This window comes from Megascapheus bottae, chromosome 16 (assembly GCF_031878675.1).
Source record: "Megascapheus bottae isolate mThoBot1 chromosome 16, mThoBot2.hap1, whole genome shotgun sequence".
NCBI classification, from domain to species: Eukaryota; Metazoa; Chordata; class Mammalia; order Rodentia; family Geomyidae; genus Megascapheus; species Megascapheus bottae.
In genome coordinates, this window is record NC_143524.1 from 34,218,769 (window position 1) to 34,234,028 (window position 15,260).

Sequence of the window (15,260 nt, forward strand, 5' to 3'; positions counted from 1 at the left end):
CTGCGAGTTACTTCAAGGAAAAGAAGAGCTACAAGTCAAAATCAGCTGCTTTCTCACTTGATACTTATCCTGTGGCTCTCCCCACTTAACCTCACCTAAATATGAGAACTGACACTGACAAGATCCAGGCTCCCTTGCCCTAGGGGCGACACTGGATGGTCCCTCTTGGCCAATGGAAGAGAGGAGAAAACCTATGAATGGGAGTAAAAGCATGGGATTCCTTGAGGACTCTGGGGCTTCCGATGTCCGTCCTTTCTAGCCTCTGTTAGTTAATCTATAAAATGGGATGGAGGTGATGAGCAGCCCTGCCTTCGTTGCAGAAGGACTGGAAGGGTTAAACAGGCGAAGGAATGAGAGAGTGTGGGCAAAAGGTTTGGGGATGGAGTAGAAATGAGAGGACTCAGTGGTGAGTCCTGTCAAATCCCAGCCAAATGGTGTAGCCTTTCTATTGCTCCCTTAAGGCCCCACTCCCTCCTGCCCAGCGCTGCTGAAGTTTTGATAGCTGGACCAGGCCTCCCGGTCTCAGTGTCTCAGTCATTCTAGGAGAGTGAGTGGTGAGGGAACTTCCGGGACAGGACTAGCAATTCCTCCCATCTGTTACTCACCACCAGGCTTTTCTCCTTGGACTTGAAATCCTCCCCCTCTCTTCTGCTCATTTTTTAATTTCTCCATTGATTTTCATTGAACTCTCCCTTTGGCTACAGCACACGGTAAATTAACTCCTTACTTGAAATAAAATCAAATAAAGCAAAAGGGAGGGGATAGGATAAAAGGTACTGTTTTAAATTGAGTTTTTCCCTCTGGTCTAAAGCTAGAAAAAGAATTTCTAGAGCTGTCTGGGTAGCCATCTGGGACTGTCTGAGCATTAGACTTTAAATTCCCCTGCCTCCAACCAACCTCTTATAGTCCTTTCTGCCACCCTCAGACCCCTACCCCTTCATCTGGGCCACAGTTCTCAGCCCACCTCTAGTCTCAGCCCCCTCAGCCCCACTCACTGAACCAGCATCCAACCTTCCTTAATCCACGCCTGAAGTCTACCAGGGCAACTGAATACTCCCTTACACTCAGGCTCGTTAGGTGGAATGCAATCTATCCATCCTGAAAAGATGGAGGCACAATCAGAGTATGTCCTCCATGCAGGGACCATCCTTAGAAAACTCACCACATTGTTCCTCTGTCACCACAGCAACCCTACAGGACAGGCACTACCCCTGATAGGGTAGCCACATGTTAGAGAGAAGTGGCTTGCTCCCCAACCCTACAGTGCCCTCCCCTTAGTAATGCCACCCCACCTTATCAGTGACCAGACCTGTGTGCTCCCCCTGACAATCTGGTTCTGGACCTTACTCTCCATCCTTGGCCCTCTTCCTTCAGTCTTTTTCCAAATGTAGTATATAGAATATCATCAACTCCAGGACTTTGCCAATGCACCAAGTCCAGAGCTCTTTTAGAGACGCAGCACCTCACAGGCTAACTAGCCAAATAAGGCCCCTGTCCTTGGCCATGCCACTTCCCCCTGCTTCCTTTCAGGTAAGCTTTGGTTCTGGGCCCAGCTCCTATGTCAGTAACCCCAGACAAGGTGGGCCTCTATCCCCTGTTCTCTGATGGACACAGGACACCTCCCACCCCCATACCACTAGCTCTACCCTGAACCAGACTTCCAAAGGGCTGCTGTAAAAAGAAAGAATGGAGGCTTGGAAGGCCCTTTGTACATTTCTAAAAGGTTATGTGTGTTTATAACATGTCTTGTCCAGCCCTGCCTTGCAAGCATCCAGATCTACTTCCAGACCAAGTTTACACCCAGAACCTGGTTTCCAGGAACCTAACCCTTGTGGTCTCCAGGTCAGAAGGACAACTCTTCCCTCATCTGTACAAAGGAGGAAAGGTTGTGAGGACCGTAGCTCCAGCCTCATCCAGCTGCTCTGTGTTGTGCCTCTCGCTCCTCTGCCTCTTCCACCAGGCTAGCTCCCCTCCAAACTGGCCAGGACCCCCTGTCCATTAGAAAATAACCTTACCAAACCACTGACTTTCAGAACCCAGCCATTACCACTATCCCCTCTGCAATGATAGTAGCAGTTATTCAGTGCCTACTGTGTGTCAAATGCCACATCATTGTAGATCTATAATCCACAAACAGTCCTGTGAGATAGATTTTATTATATCCATTTGATCAAGAAAATATGCTTTCTGAGAAGCTCAACAAATGTCCCTGGGCCAGGTACGGTGGCTCATGTCTGTAATCCTAGCTACTTAGGAGGCTGAGATCTGAAGACCTCGATTCAAAGCCAGCCCGGGGACCTTGAGATTCTTATCTCCAATTAACCAGTAGAAAACTGTAAGTGGTGCTGTGACTCAAGGGGCAGGGAGGTAGTCTTGAGCTGAAGAGCTCAGGGACAGTTCCCAGGCCAGAGTTCAAGCCCCATGACAGACAAAAAAAATGCTTCTGTCCCTCACCCCCAAGTAACTTGTGATTTCTCCAAGCTCACAGGTACAGAGAATTAGGTTCAAACCTTGGAGTGCCTGGTCATTGTGCTGGCGTGATGGCTCTTCAAGAAACATGTGAAGAAAGAATGAATCTATAGACCTTGTCAAGGAAAAACCACATGAGAGATTCAGCGAGTGGGTATCAAAGTGTTTGACCCCAGAAGAAATGAAGAGACACAGATGAATCAACTTCCAGTGAATGAATGAAGGAGACCATGACTAAATGTATGGTCACATCAATCCTGCCACCTGACAAGGCGCAGGCCTCGCTCCCATTCACGAGGGCTGGAGGAGTCTTGGATTCTCGCTGGCCCTATAACTTCTCTGGGACTGTGCAGGACCTCAGACATCTCTTCAAGTTTAGAGAGAATAGACAGGAAAGCCACATGACAGACATGGATTTCACTAAGTCTACCATGTTTCTAATAAGAAACAAGCAAGTGAACTTACTGGTCTTTATCAACAGACCAGTAAGTCCAGAGGGGAAGGGTGGAACTATGACAGTATCTACTGTGACTGGTGCATGCCCCAGCACACCCTTCTCCACATACCTGCCAGGCTGTAGCTTCCACAGTGCTGCTTGTCACCGGCTTCTTCATCTTTCAGCCCAAACACTGTACTGCAGACCTTATGGGAGCCTCAGAGGCCAGGACTGAGAGGTACTGATCACAGGGGATGGAAGGTGTGGGCAGGACCCAGAGAGGGGATCTGGTCGAAGGCCTTATGGGTATCTCTACAACTTTGTCAACAACATAGTATGATAGGAAAGAATGCAGACTTTGGCACTGTCATAGCAGGCTTTGCATAATGGTTAACAGCCCAGGCTGGCTCTGGCCCAGCAGAGCTGGGATTCAATTACTACCCAGGCACTGAGCAACTATATGCTGTCAAGTGAGTTGCCTCATTTGAGTTTCCTTTCCTTCTTCTCTAAGCAGTGAGGACAATGGCAGCCCCCAAAGGATGTGGTTATGGCAGGGATTTAGTAAGAGGAAGCAAAACACTTGCTTCAAGGACTGCATGCGTGCTGTCATCTTCATCACCATTGGCACGGCAGCCCATCACCTGCCAGCACAAGGCTTGGTAAATGTTTGCTGTGGATGGCAAGAGAGCAAATGTTCTTGGTTTGGCAGACCCCAACGTCTCTGCTGCAGTGACTCCGCTCTGTTGTTGTAGGTGCCAGCAGATACTGCACAAGGCACAGATGGAAACATGCACACACGCACTCACGCACACACACAGAGCCTTGGCAGCCATAAGCAAGTGAGCATGGCTGTGCTCAAGGAAGTTGATGGACCATCTCACAATTATAATTGCAGATACTGGGGAGGTAGAAATTGGGAGTCCAACCTAAATAAAAAGTTGGCTAGACTCCATCTCAACCAATAAGTCAGACACAGTGGTTCATGGTTATAGTTCCTGCCTGCTACATGGGAAGCATCAAGGTACAATGCTAGCCCCAGGCAAAAGAGGTAAGACCTTACCTGAAAACCAACTAAAACCAAAAGGTCTGGGTATGCACGGTGCAAGTGGTCAAGCACTGTTTAGTAATCACAAGGCTCTGAGTTCAAATCATAGTCCCACACACATGCATATGGACACAAAAAAAACATAACACAAATTGGATAGACTACAAGTTGAATTTTACATACTTTTTCATGTGACATGAAAGGTTCTCCTGAGTTTTTTCAACTATTTAAAAGTAAGGAGAAATGCCATGTTCCTAGCTTCTGGATCCTATTCAAACAGACAATAGCCTGGTACCAGTAACTCACATTTATAATCCTAGCTACTCAGGAGGATGAGATCTAAGCATTTCAGTTCAAAGCCAGCACAGGAAGGAAAATCCTGGAGACTCTTATCTCCAGTTAACTACGAATGCTGGAAGTGGATCTGTGGCTCAAGTGGTAGAGCACTGGCCTTGAGCAAAAGAACTCAGAGACAGCATCCAAACTCCAAGCCCATGCGTGCACACAGACAGAGAAAAGGCTGAATTTGGATCACAGACCAAGCACTTCTTACTGAACTAGAACATTACCCCTGTGGGTACCAGAAGCTTAATCTGTTGTAAACTGCTGTATTGCTGGCACCAAAACAATTGTAGATCCTCAACAAATACTTGTTGTTCAAACAAGTTGTACAGTGTGATTTGGGGCAAGATGTCATCTCATCTGCCTGGGCCTCTGTGTCTTCCTGTGCACACTGGATGCTTTAAATGTGAGGCAAGCATCAAATGAAATTCGAATCCATATGGAGCCACTTTGCAAGCTCTGCAGCTGCTGTGGAAGCTTCTAACCTAAATGGTCTCTTAAGTAAGGATCAGCTCACTCAGAGCTTGGCCCAGACGCACTGTCTCAGGTGTGTCTCTGACATGGAGGAATAGGAGGCCCCTGCCACTGGGAATGGGCTAGGACACAGGCCAGAGCAGTAAGGTGACTGGGATTTAAGCCTTGGGGACTTTCTGATGCTCTCAGAATATTGTCTGTTAAACTAGGAAGGCAAAGAGAACACAGTTCTGGGTGGCAAACTCAGGCACACAAGGCTCCAATCTGCCTCCCTTACTTATTAGTTATGTGATTTTAGACAAATGACATGAGATACCACTTCCTCGTCTTTAAGATAGAGATGCTAATAGTGCTTACTTCACAAGGCTCTGGTTCCTGGTGTTCCTGGTGAGGTGTGTAAGGTATCAGCCTAGCACCCAGCACAGAATAAGCCTCCTCCCAGGTCCTTTAGTTTCATCCCTTCTTTCCTTCAGCAAGTGGGATGTGACACCCCTGGCTAGACCAGCTTGGTTACTGAAACCTCCTAGATTCGAGCAAGCATCCTATGGATGAAGAATTGCCTCCAGACCTCCCAGCTGCATAGGTTTCAGCTCTGAACAAGACATCTTTGCAGCTTTTCTTCCATACTATGAAAAACGTGCTGTCCTGCAGACTTATCAAAGCTAAGCAACCCACTGCTTTTGGAGGTCTGGCGGTGCCAATCCCTTCTACTTTTCCTTCCCATCCTCCCTGCCAACCAGACATGAAATTAGATGAGAAACACAACTCGTTTGGCCATTTGCCCAGTATCTAAGAAAGAAGATTTATGGGAGAAGAGAGGGAATTATTTTGCACACAAAGCAAAAGCTGCTCACACTCTATCCATTTTGACCTAACCACAGGAACACATGCAGAGCACCTGCCCTGAATCTTGCAGCCTCACAACTGTCCTGAGATATTTTGGGCCCTTCACTTCTCCTTCATAAAAGCATTTAGTATCTTCAAATTCTGTTGGCAAAAAGTCCCCAACATTAGCCAGCCTACAGAATCTTCCTGACTAGAAGAATCCTCTCTGAGGGCCTATCTGCTGACCCAGATCCACTCAGCCAGCAGAGGTCTCTTTGGCCCTACAGAGAACCATATTCCTTCTATGACCATCTCCTGCCCTGTGTTACATTGACCCCTATCCAAGCCTTACAGTCCTCTGTGGAAAGGAGCCTCACTTGCTTGTCTAGGTACCTATGATAGCTTACCTTGACTGACAACTTGATTGGATTGAGAGAAACCTATGACATTAGTAAAGCATATTTCTGGCATATTGACAGCAACTGAGGAGGGAAGACCTACCCTGAATCCTGAATGTGGGCCAATAGGCTAAAGTTTAGATTACTTGTTGCTCTCTCTCTCTCTCTCTCTCTCTCTCTCTCTCTCTCTCTCTCTCTCTCTCTCTCTCTCTCTTTTGTTCTTGCTCTCTTTTTCTCCCTCTGGCTTTTTCTTTCTCTCTTTCCCCTTCCCTTCCCCACTTCCTCTATTTTTCTCTTTGGTTCCTGTTTATCCTGAGTTGAGAGATCTCCTCTACCACACGTTTCTACCATCATGATGTTCTACCTCACCACAGCCAACCTTGAACTAAAACCTTTGAAACCATGAGCCCAAATACATCTTCCCATCTTTACACTGAGTTGCTCAGGTATTTCACTACGTACAGCAGGAGAAAGCTGGCTAAGGCCTAAAGCAGTACCCAGGGCCTAGATCCCTTTCATCTGGCTGTGGTCCTGCTGTGCGTGAAGAGCCAGCCCCTCCAAACCTCTATACCACTCACCTGCCTCCCGCTGGTCCCATCCACTTTCAGCCACCTATGAAGTGTTAAATGTCTTCTCCCCTTTCCCTCCATATTAAACATCATAGTGTCCCCCAACAGTTTCATCTGAGTGGTTCCTGAGAAAAGGCAGGGCTCGGGAGAATCAAGAACCCCGGCCCCACCCCAGCTAGCCATTCTTACTTTCTCCAGCTGGTGTACACCCTCTTCCACGCAGCAGATGGAGGCCAGCGTGCGGAGGGCCTGAGGGTACAAGGACCGGAAATTGTCCTGTCGGCAGACCTTGAAGAGTGCTACAACCCCACCTTCCTGCCAGGAAGAAGAAAATGTCACATGAGCCTTTTGGTCTTTTACCCAGCACGTATGTATCACTCACACACATGCACAGTGAAGGGCTGGCTCTTGTTTGGCAAGTTGGGCATGGGGTTCCTCAAATGGTTCTGGAACTGGGGAAAGAAGCTGGGGTGGGAGTTTTTCTAGAGCCAAGGATCAACACCATTTAACACTTTCCCCAATACCCTGCAATACCCACTGAGAAGCTCTTGGGGATTGAACTGAAGTCATCAGAAATGTATCCTAGAAATATGTACTCCTCAGATCCTTCTGACTACAGTGAAAGGTGGACAGAAATGGAGTTTTGTGTCTATTATTGTTATAACGCATTTCCACCCAAATGGAAAGCATAGAATTTCAGTAATCCATGCTAAGTCCATAGCATCTTTATTCACAATCTTTGTTCTCCTATTCATAAAAGAAAAAAAATCCTTTAGTCACAATCATCTACTGCTCGCCTAGGAGTATGTCCTTTTTTACATCTCCTGGAGATTGCCCAATATTGTGGGCACCTCCAGGCAAATGTCTGGGCATAAAACGTTCATTGTCATGCTGCCTTGCCAGCTGATCACACTTTGTCTGCAGATGTCTCTGGAGACCCTTGATCCTAAGAGCACCAGAGCAGAGGAGAGTCAGCCTAGTATCCAGCAAAGCATTGGCACCCCTAAGTCAGCCCATCTCTGGTATAGTGGCCTGGCACCCGGATGCCCTCATCTGTCTTTGTTCCTCCCTCTTTATGTTCTCAAGGACTAGAAGAGGCCTAGGAGTTGCAGAAACAAATAAGTAACTGATCTGAGCCCTCAGGACACTCCCTTGAACCTCATCACTCCTGGGTCTAACTAAGCGCTTTGCTCCAGCTCCCCCAAATGAATATAAAATATAAGATTGATTTAGCAAAGTGCACTGGCAGGTTTTGGAGGAAGTCTGGCCATCAAAAATCTATAGAGTACCTACTGTGTTCCAAGCCCTGTTCCATACGGTAAGTGTGAAGCAGTAGATGGCAGAAAGGAATGAACAGGCAGAAAAAGCAATGATCACTCTAGCCATGGCAGGCACATTGAAATAACTCAATCCTGGATCTTCCTTCCTGTCCATTTGATAAAGATAGGCTTATGAGCTCTTTTAACTCTGACAATTTTGCCACTGCTCACTACAGAGACTAAGATAAAGGTGTACAGTGATGGAGAGTTGATAAAATCTGACAGTTGTAATCAGTTGACCAATCACAAACTTTGTCATCTCTATTTCCTTCTGGAGTCGTTGACTTGCTAGGACAGGAATATATATATATACCTTAGGGCTGGTAAGACAATTCATGCATCCAAAAGATAGTAACAGCTTATTAGATGCTAAACACTCTATTGAACACTGAGCAAGATTGTCCCACTCATACTAACTTTGTGGCCTGGCAGGGAGGAAAGGCAATTCTAAAAGCATTTCAAAGCTGGACAGAGGTTCAATGAATCGAGGAAGGGCTAAGAAGACAGAGTTCAGGAGTCACTCAGTCGGGATAGGATTTGTAAAAGGGTCAGGACAGAAGCACTCTGACTTTAAATGTACATCATTATTCTAATAAAAATAAGGCAGGCATGAGACAAGATGTCTACTCTTCTGATTCCTTATCCCATAATCCTTTACACGCCTGCCTTTCTGGTTTCTCATGGGACATCTTTATATGTTTTATATAAAGACTACTCAAAGAGTCAATGAAGCAAAACCAAGTTACTTTTTAAAGTGAGAAAAAAAATCCCCAAATGACAAACAGTGGACCCAAGCTTTCTTCAACAATCCCTGTTGGGTCACTAATAGACCACTCCAGATGTAAATGTATGTACACAAATAGGTATTACATAGGAATGCATATTTATATGTATTTAATCGTCTCAATTGTGTAAATATTATTTCAGTAGATAGATGATTGATAGAAAATACTTAATTCTGGAGCAGGTCATGATAATATGATGCCAAAGAAAATGAGGCCAAAACCAGGAGGAATGTGGCAGCCTTAGTTTGGCGCAGAAGGCATTGAGCCCAGCACAACTATATTTAAGCCTCTGCATGGATTTGCTTGCATTCTCATTACATCTCTCCCAAACCTATGAAAAATGTCCTTCCTAGCATTTTTTAGTTACTTGGAGAGGAAAGAGGAAACTCCTGGAACCAGATTAAGGAGAATTTTCTCCAAAATCCCAGCTCAGCTGATCCTAGCTTTGGCCATGACAGCTGAGTAGTAAGCCATGTGTGAGCAGTAGGGGGAGCAACTGAGTTAATATGTGTCAGAGGACTTGATGTTCCCTTTCTGGACATTAGTTTGAAGTTCAGACTACAAAAGGCCTCTTGGTTGGAAGCTTACTTTATACCCACATGACAGTTGTACCAAGGTCTAGGAGATGAGGAAGGAGGACCTGGAGAAATTTTGATGGATCATCTCATGGACCTCGCTAAAGCCTCCATTCAGGATAGGAGAGTAGTGCTCATCCAGGAGTAAAACGGGACTGCTTGAGTTAGCAGATCACACTGTTGGCTGGAGCTTGTTTAATTTTATAGAAAGCTCTGGGCTCCACGCCCAGCCATATAACAGCATGAATTATTCAGAGAGGATTGGGATGAGCTGTCATAACGCTGGCAGAGGCCACTGCGGGTGTGTAGGCTGGTGGTGGGAGGAATAACAGAGGAACTGAAGGCAATTAAACATCACAGGGGAGTTTTGTGTGCTCTGCTCTAGGGAAGGGATGGAGTTTGTCACATCATTATAGGGAAGACTGGGCTCATCGCTTGGTCTTCAGAGAATCCCAAGAGATTAGGAAATCAGACCTCAGATAGACTGCCAAGTTCTTTTCTGGGGACAGCTCAGATAGATGCAGAGCCCAATAAAAGACCACAGTGGGCCTCAAAGACATGGATGAGGAAGTCTATGGGAAGGAGCCACAGACAATGCTGGGCACATTTACTGAACATCTGAGGTGTGGAGGCTGGCAGGGAATGTTGAGGATCCCAGCACCTTCAGCATTCCCACGCTGGAAAGCCCCACATAGATTCAGCTGAAAGAATTTATTTTGCATCCTTCCATGTTGGAAAGATGGGAGCCACCACTGACTCTTTACTCTGCTTCACCCCTGTCTGCTCTACCTCAAGGAGACTAAAATGAGTGCATTTGGTTAAAAATCTAGCTCTGTATCACTATACATATTTGTGAACAAGGTACTTATCTTCTTTCTGAACATATGTGCCCTCTTGTGTGGAGGAGAGCTTGAACTCAGGGCCTCATGGCATCCCTTAGCTTTTTCACTCAAGGCTGCTGCTCTGCCACTTCAACTACATCCCCACTTCCCAGTCTTTGGTGGTTAATTGGTGATAAGAATCTCTCTGATTTGACTTAGAAAAAATCATATTAAGTGAAGTAAGCCAGACTCAAAGGAACATAGGCTCAATGGTTTCCCTCATTTGACATAATCAATAGAAACCTTGGGCTTTCCTAGCAGAGATTTACAATAGAACAAAACCTAGATCCATAAGGCCATGTAGTATGATGCAAAATGAAAGGACCTCCAGGATATAGAAACAAAAGCCATATGAGTGATTGTTGTCCTTAATGTAGTACGTTATCTCTCATCTCTTTTGCTGTCCCTTGGTTATCTCGGAGTGTTACAGTATTTCACCTGATTATCTGATATATTGTACATATGTGTATCTGGTTATTTGAAGTCAGATAGGGAAGGGAGGAAAACAAGATGAGGGGTGGGGGTGGAGGGAGGGAAATGGGGACCAAGACATGAGAAAGGGTATCAATGTATGTGAAGTAATGCATCTTCTATGTGGTGAATATTATGTAACCCTTCTATTAATTACAATAAAATACATAAAAAAAGAAAAAGCACATTTTATTTTTCAGTATTTCCAATAAAATGCAATTTGCACGTTATTTCTAAATAAAAAAGAATCTCAGATTTGTGTGCCCAACCTGGATTTGAACTAAAATCCTCCTATCTCCTCTTCCTGAGTAGCTAGGATTACAGACATGAGCCACTGGTGCTCAGCTGATATCTAACCTTACAGATGAGAATTCTCATCATCTCACATGTAAACACTGCTGGATGAGCTACTGAATGGAAAAGGTAGCAGGGCTTGCACACACATGGAAGGCATGTGGAAGGAGAGCAAAGTGAAGAAGAGGGTGAGAAGGAAGGAAGGTGAGGGGGAAGGGAAGGACTACAGAAGGGCAGTTTAGAACAGCAAACCAAATCACCACATTTACTGTCATGTAGCTAGATCCATCTACTAGCTGTCATTTACTAGCTGTGTGATCGCTCTGTCTTAGCTCCCTGGAACCAGATGAAGGAGGATTTTCTCCTTAATTTGGAGCTCACAATGCAGGGGCAAGTGGTCTCTACTATACAGAATGACTAGGAGGTTTAAACAAATTATGTATAAATCCTTTAGAAGGTCATCTTGCACTTAGTTAAGCATCCCAAGAGTACTGCGGTTTCTTTCTACTCTTACTGTCAGTGTATCATTACCACCCTCATCAAAGTGCACCACTCCCACCTTTAGAAGTCTCAAGCTCCCCTATCTCTCCCTACTCCTACCAATATCACTCGGCCCTAGCCTTTGCTAGCCTCCCACCTGGAGTAGGTAGATCAATCACTCTGCAGTGAACCAGAAGTCAAGAAAGAGGGAATCTTGATTAAGACAGAAGCAGAGTTGTTGGACTATGTAGGGGTTTGCATGGAAAAGGGAGGACTCCAAATTTTAACCAATTGAGCTGGTGAAATGCAGAGAGTATTGGCTGCTGAGGCAAATCTGGTTTCAAGTGTCTCCAACATAAGATATTCAACCACTGTGAGTCCTGGAGACTTTATCTGTACAACAAGGTCATTAATATCCATCTCACAACAAGATACCATAACTAAGCAAACAGTACCAGTACAAGGATTGGGGATATAACTCAATGAGAGAGGACCTGTCTAGCACATGGAAGACCCTGGATTCAATCCTCTGCATAACTAAAAGAAAGAAAAAAAGGTGCCAACACAGAGCCTGTTGTTTGGGAAATAATCAGCATATAGTTATAAGTATTATTATTCAACTCTGACAGGACTTATTTTCCCTTAGTCAGGCTTTGGTGGGGCATGGCCCATGTAACACTCAAAGGATCTTTGGAAACTGCTGTTGGACTTGTTTGTTTTCAAGGTAATAGGGTTTTGAACTCAGCTTTTTGCATTTGCTAATCAGGCCCTGTGCTAAGTGTCCACTAGCAATTCTTTTTCTTGTAGTTGCTTTTTGGCTAGGATCTTGTTGATTTTGCCCAGGCTGGCCTGGACCTCAGCCTCCTACCTCTGTCTCCTACTTAGATGGAGTTATAGGCAGGTACTGCCAGGCCTAGGCTTCATTAAAAATCTGAGTACTAAAAATGGCTCTTGTTCAGGGCTAGAATTGCACACATTGGGGATATCTGAGTCACTGAGAAGGGGTAGAATAGATAAGAAGCCTGTAAAAAGAAATGAAAAAAGTGACAACTAAATGTAGGAGATAACTCACCTCAGACTTCTGTTTAAAAATATGGGGCCAAGTGTTTGTCCTAGTGGTAGTGTGCTTGCCTAGCATGCACAAAGACCAGGGTTCAATTCATTGGTACCACATACACAGAAAAAAGCTGGAAGTGGTGCTGTGGCTCAACTGGTAGAGCTCTAGCCTTGAGGAAAGCCAAGGACAGTGTTCAGGCCCTGAGTTCAATTCCCAGAACTGGCAAAATAAATAAATAAAAACATTTACTGGGCGCCATAGGCTCACACCCGTAATCCTAGCTACCTAGGAGACTGAGATCTGATGATCAAGATTTAAAGTCAGCCTGGGACCGGAAAGTCTAAGAGACTTTTATCTTCAATTACCAACATAAAAGCAGGAGGAAGTGGAGCTGTGGTACAGTGCTAGCCTTTAGTTAAAAGGGGAAAAAAATCATGAACAGTATCCAAACCTTAAGTTCAAACCCCAGGAATGGCACGCATGCACGCGCGCACACATGCACATGTAAAAAAAAATTTAAAAAAATATCAGGCTGTAGTTTAGCATGGTAGATTTGGAAAGCCTGTAAAATACTGTATCGTCCACCAAAGGAGAGCTAATGCAGCGGAGGCCTGGCCAGCTTCCTGGGCTGTGCTAATGGCAATACTATGCAAGTGCTACCACCGATGCCACCCAGGTCTTTGTCCCCAACTTTCTACCACTGGAAGTGTTTGTGTCCAATATCTAACCAGAGGTGAGTTCCAGTTCTTCAAGAAAAATTAACTCTACAGGAGGCTAGACACCATCTTTGGCTCATACCCCATGTATGTCCTCTCTTTGCTTTTCTGAAAAAAGAAGTAAGGAGGAGCTGTTGACATTCAAGCCACACATAGGCTTTGAGTGTGCAGGCTCTGAAACAGAACATCCATTCAGAGCCTAGGCACAGCAAAGTCTCTTTCCCAGGAAACTCTATGGCCCGTTCTTTCTAAAACCTAAAACACCTTTAGGCCCCATGCTGCTACCCATGTATGCTATTTCAAAACTAATGAATGACAGTTAAAGTAAACAATTTTTAAAATGAAAAGGAAGAGTGAAACAGTTCTAGGGCTATCAATTGCCTACATTTGCTCTAAGTTTTCATGGTCCATAATCAAGGGCAAATCAGCCATGAAGCTCATGAATTGCAACTTCTATAGAACTAATTAAACCACTGTTCTTTTTTATTTCCTTGTCCCCTCATATAGTACTGGATTGTTTATAAGCAATTCTGGGAGCCAGCCAAGAAGCTGAGTAATGTTTAGATGGGACACATGAATTTGAGTAAAGATCTTGTTTGGAAACCTGGTTCTCCTACTTATCCTGATAACGTTGTTGCTAATTATGATGGAGTAAAAATTGTTTCAATGGGAGGAGTAAGACATAGATGAGTTTAACCTATAGACAAGATATTAAAACCTTTCCTTTTGTGGGCTGGACACACTACATTTCTTACATTTATGATGCCAGGAAATCCTAGAAAGTCAATTGATCTTCCCATATGCAGCATGCCATATTGTCTTTGTATTCACTACATCTTCCTGTGGACACGAGGAGGGAGGGATGAAATGGAAAAGGAAGGTTGATGTTTAGAAAAGACATGGCATAAAGAAAGAGGGTGGAGATTCTGGGGACACTGCCTTTGTGTCTCTAGTGGTAACTGAGGCTAGCCACTTATTAAAGATCAAGAGCCGGCTAGAAGAGATGTTTCTTCCACAGACACACAGCAAGCAGGGCAGAACTCCTGGGCCAGCTATTCCACCCACTGAACAACTGAGCTGCTTCTTTCTCCCCTTAGGCCTGCCATTCTGGTCTGTAATGATGATCCTCACCTTGGCTATGATGCGACACAATGGAGCTCCCTCCTGGGTCAGGCTGAACAGGTTTCCTGTGGTGGACTCAGTGGTGTAGATATTGTCTGAGGCATCAATTTTTCTCACCAGTGCCTAAGAAGAGAGAGAAAAGTCAGCTGATCCATTCATTTCCCTTTACTTGTATTCCATTTAAGGAATACCAATGCTAAGAGCCTCTAGGGAATCCATAATCTTGATCTACCTACTTCCCTACTGTTGGAAAAACAAGGTTTTATCCTTAGGTGAGGTCATAGCTACATTTCCCAAGCTGTCGACAGGTGGATAACTCAGTAAGTTATACATACTGATCACTCAGGCTGAAGTATTCTAGACTACTGCTAAAAAAAAAAAAAAGGCTGGAAATAACCAAATAAAAGGCCAAGCAAGACATGTGGAAGGGTATCAATGTATGTGAATTAATGCACCTTCTATCTGGCAAATATCATGTGACCTTTTATTAAATACAATAAAAAATATTTTTAAAAAAAGGCCAAGCAAGAAAGAGAATGGAAGGATCATATGCAAATAATATATGAAGATCATGCCTAGAAGAATGGAGATAATTTCTGGGAAAAAGCTTTTCATAAATCTTAAAACCACTTCATAATCAGCCATTAGACTTGTAGCATGTGATTCATTGATTATAAATGATTTCTACCTGCTAATTAATGCCAGTTGCTCAAGTTTCTCCAGGGAGAAGTGGAAATGGAGATCAGGGAATGTTTCCTTTAAGGATCTCATAAAGAGAACGAGACTTCCAGATCTGGAAGCTCTGTGTAGGTTTCAATGACCATTTTTATTTTTAATTAATACAATGGGTTTGTTTCTATAAATCCTATGTTATGGAAGAGACACTTGGAAAAGAATTAAAAAATCTGAGCTCTAGTCCAGGCTTACCTTTCATACACAATGCTGAAGTGCACATTAAAAGCATAGTGAGGGCAGGGTGAGAGGTGTGGGGAGGAAGGAGGA

The 15,260-nt window shown here is 44.5% G+C and overlaps 1 protein-coding gene across 2 annotated transcripts in view; it reads right to left on the reverse strand.

Moving 5' to 3' along the window:
* The window catches only part of Insc (INSC spindle orientation adaptor protein), a 91,685-nt gene that overhangs the window by 41,240 nt on the left and 35,185 nt on the right, over nucleotides 1-15,260 (reverse strand). For both annotated transcript variants that reach the window (XM_090348950.1, XM_090348949.1), the window contains exons 5-6: nucleotides 14,268-14,381; nucleotides 6,748-6,873 (exon numbers count right to left, since the gene is read on the reverse strand). In XM_090348950.1, the coding sequence (XP_090205076.1) occupies nucleotides 6,748-6,873; nucleotides 14,268-14,381 (240 nt within the window). The remainder of the gene's footprint in view (nucleotides 1-6,747; nucleotides 6,874-14,267; nucleotides 14,382-15,260) is intronic.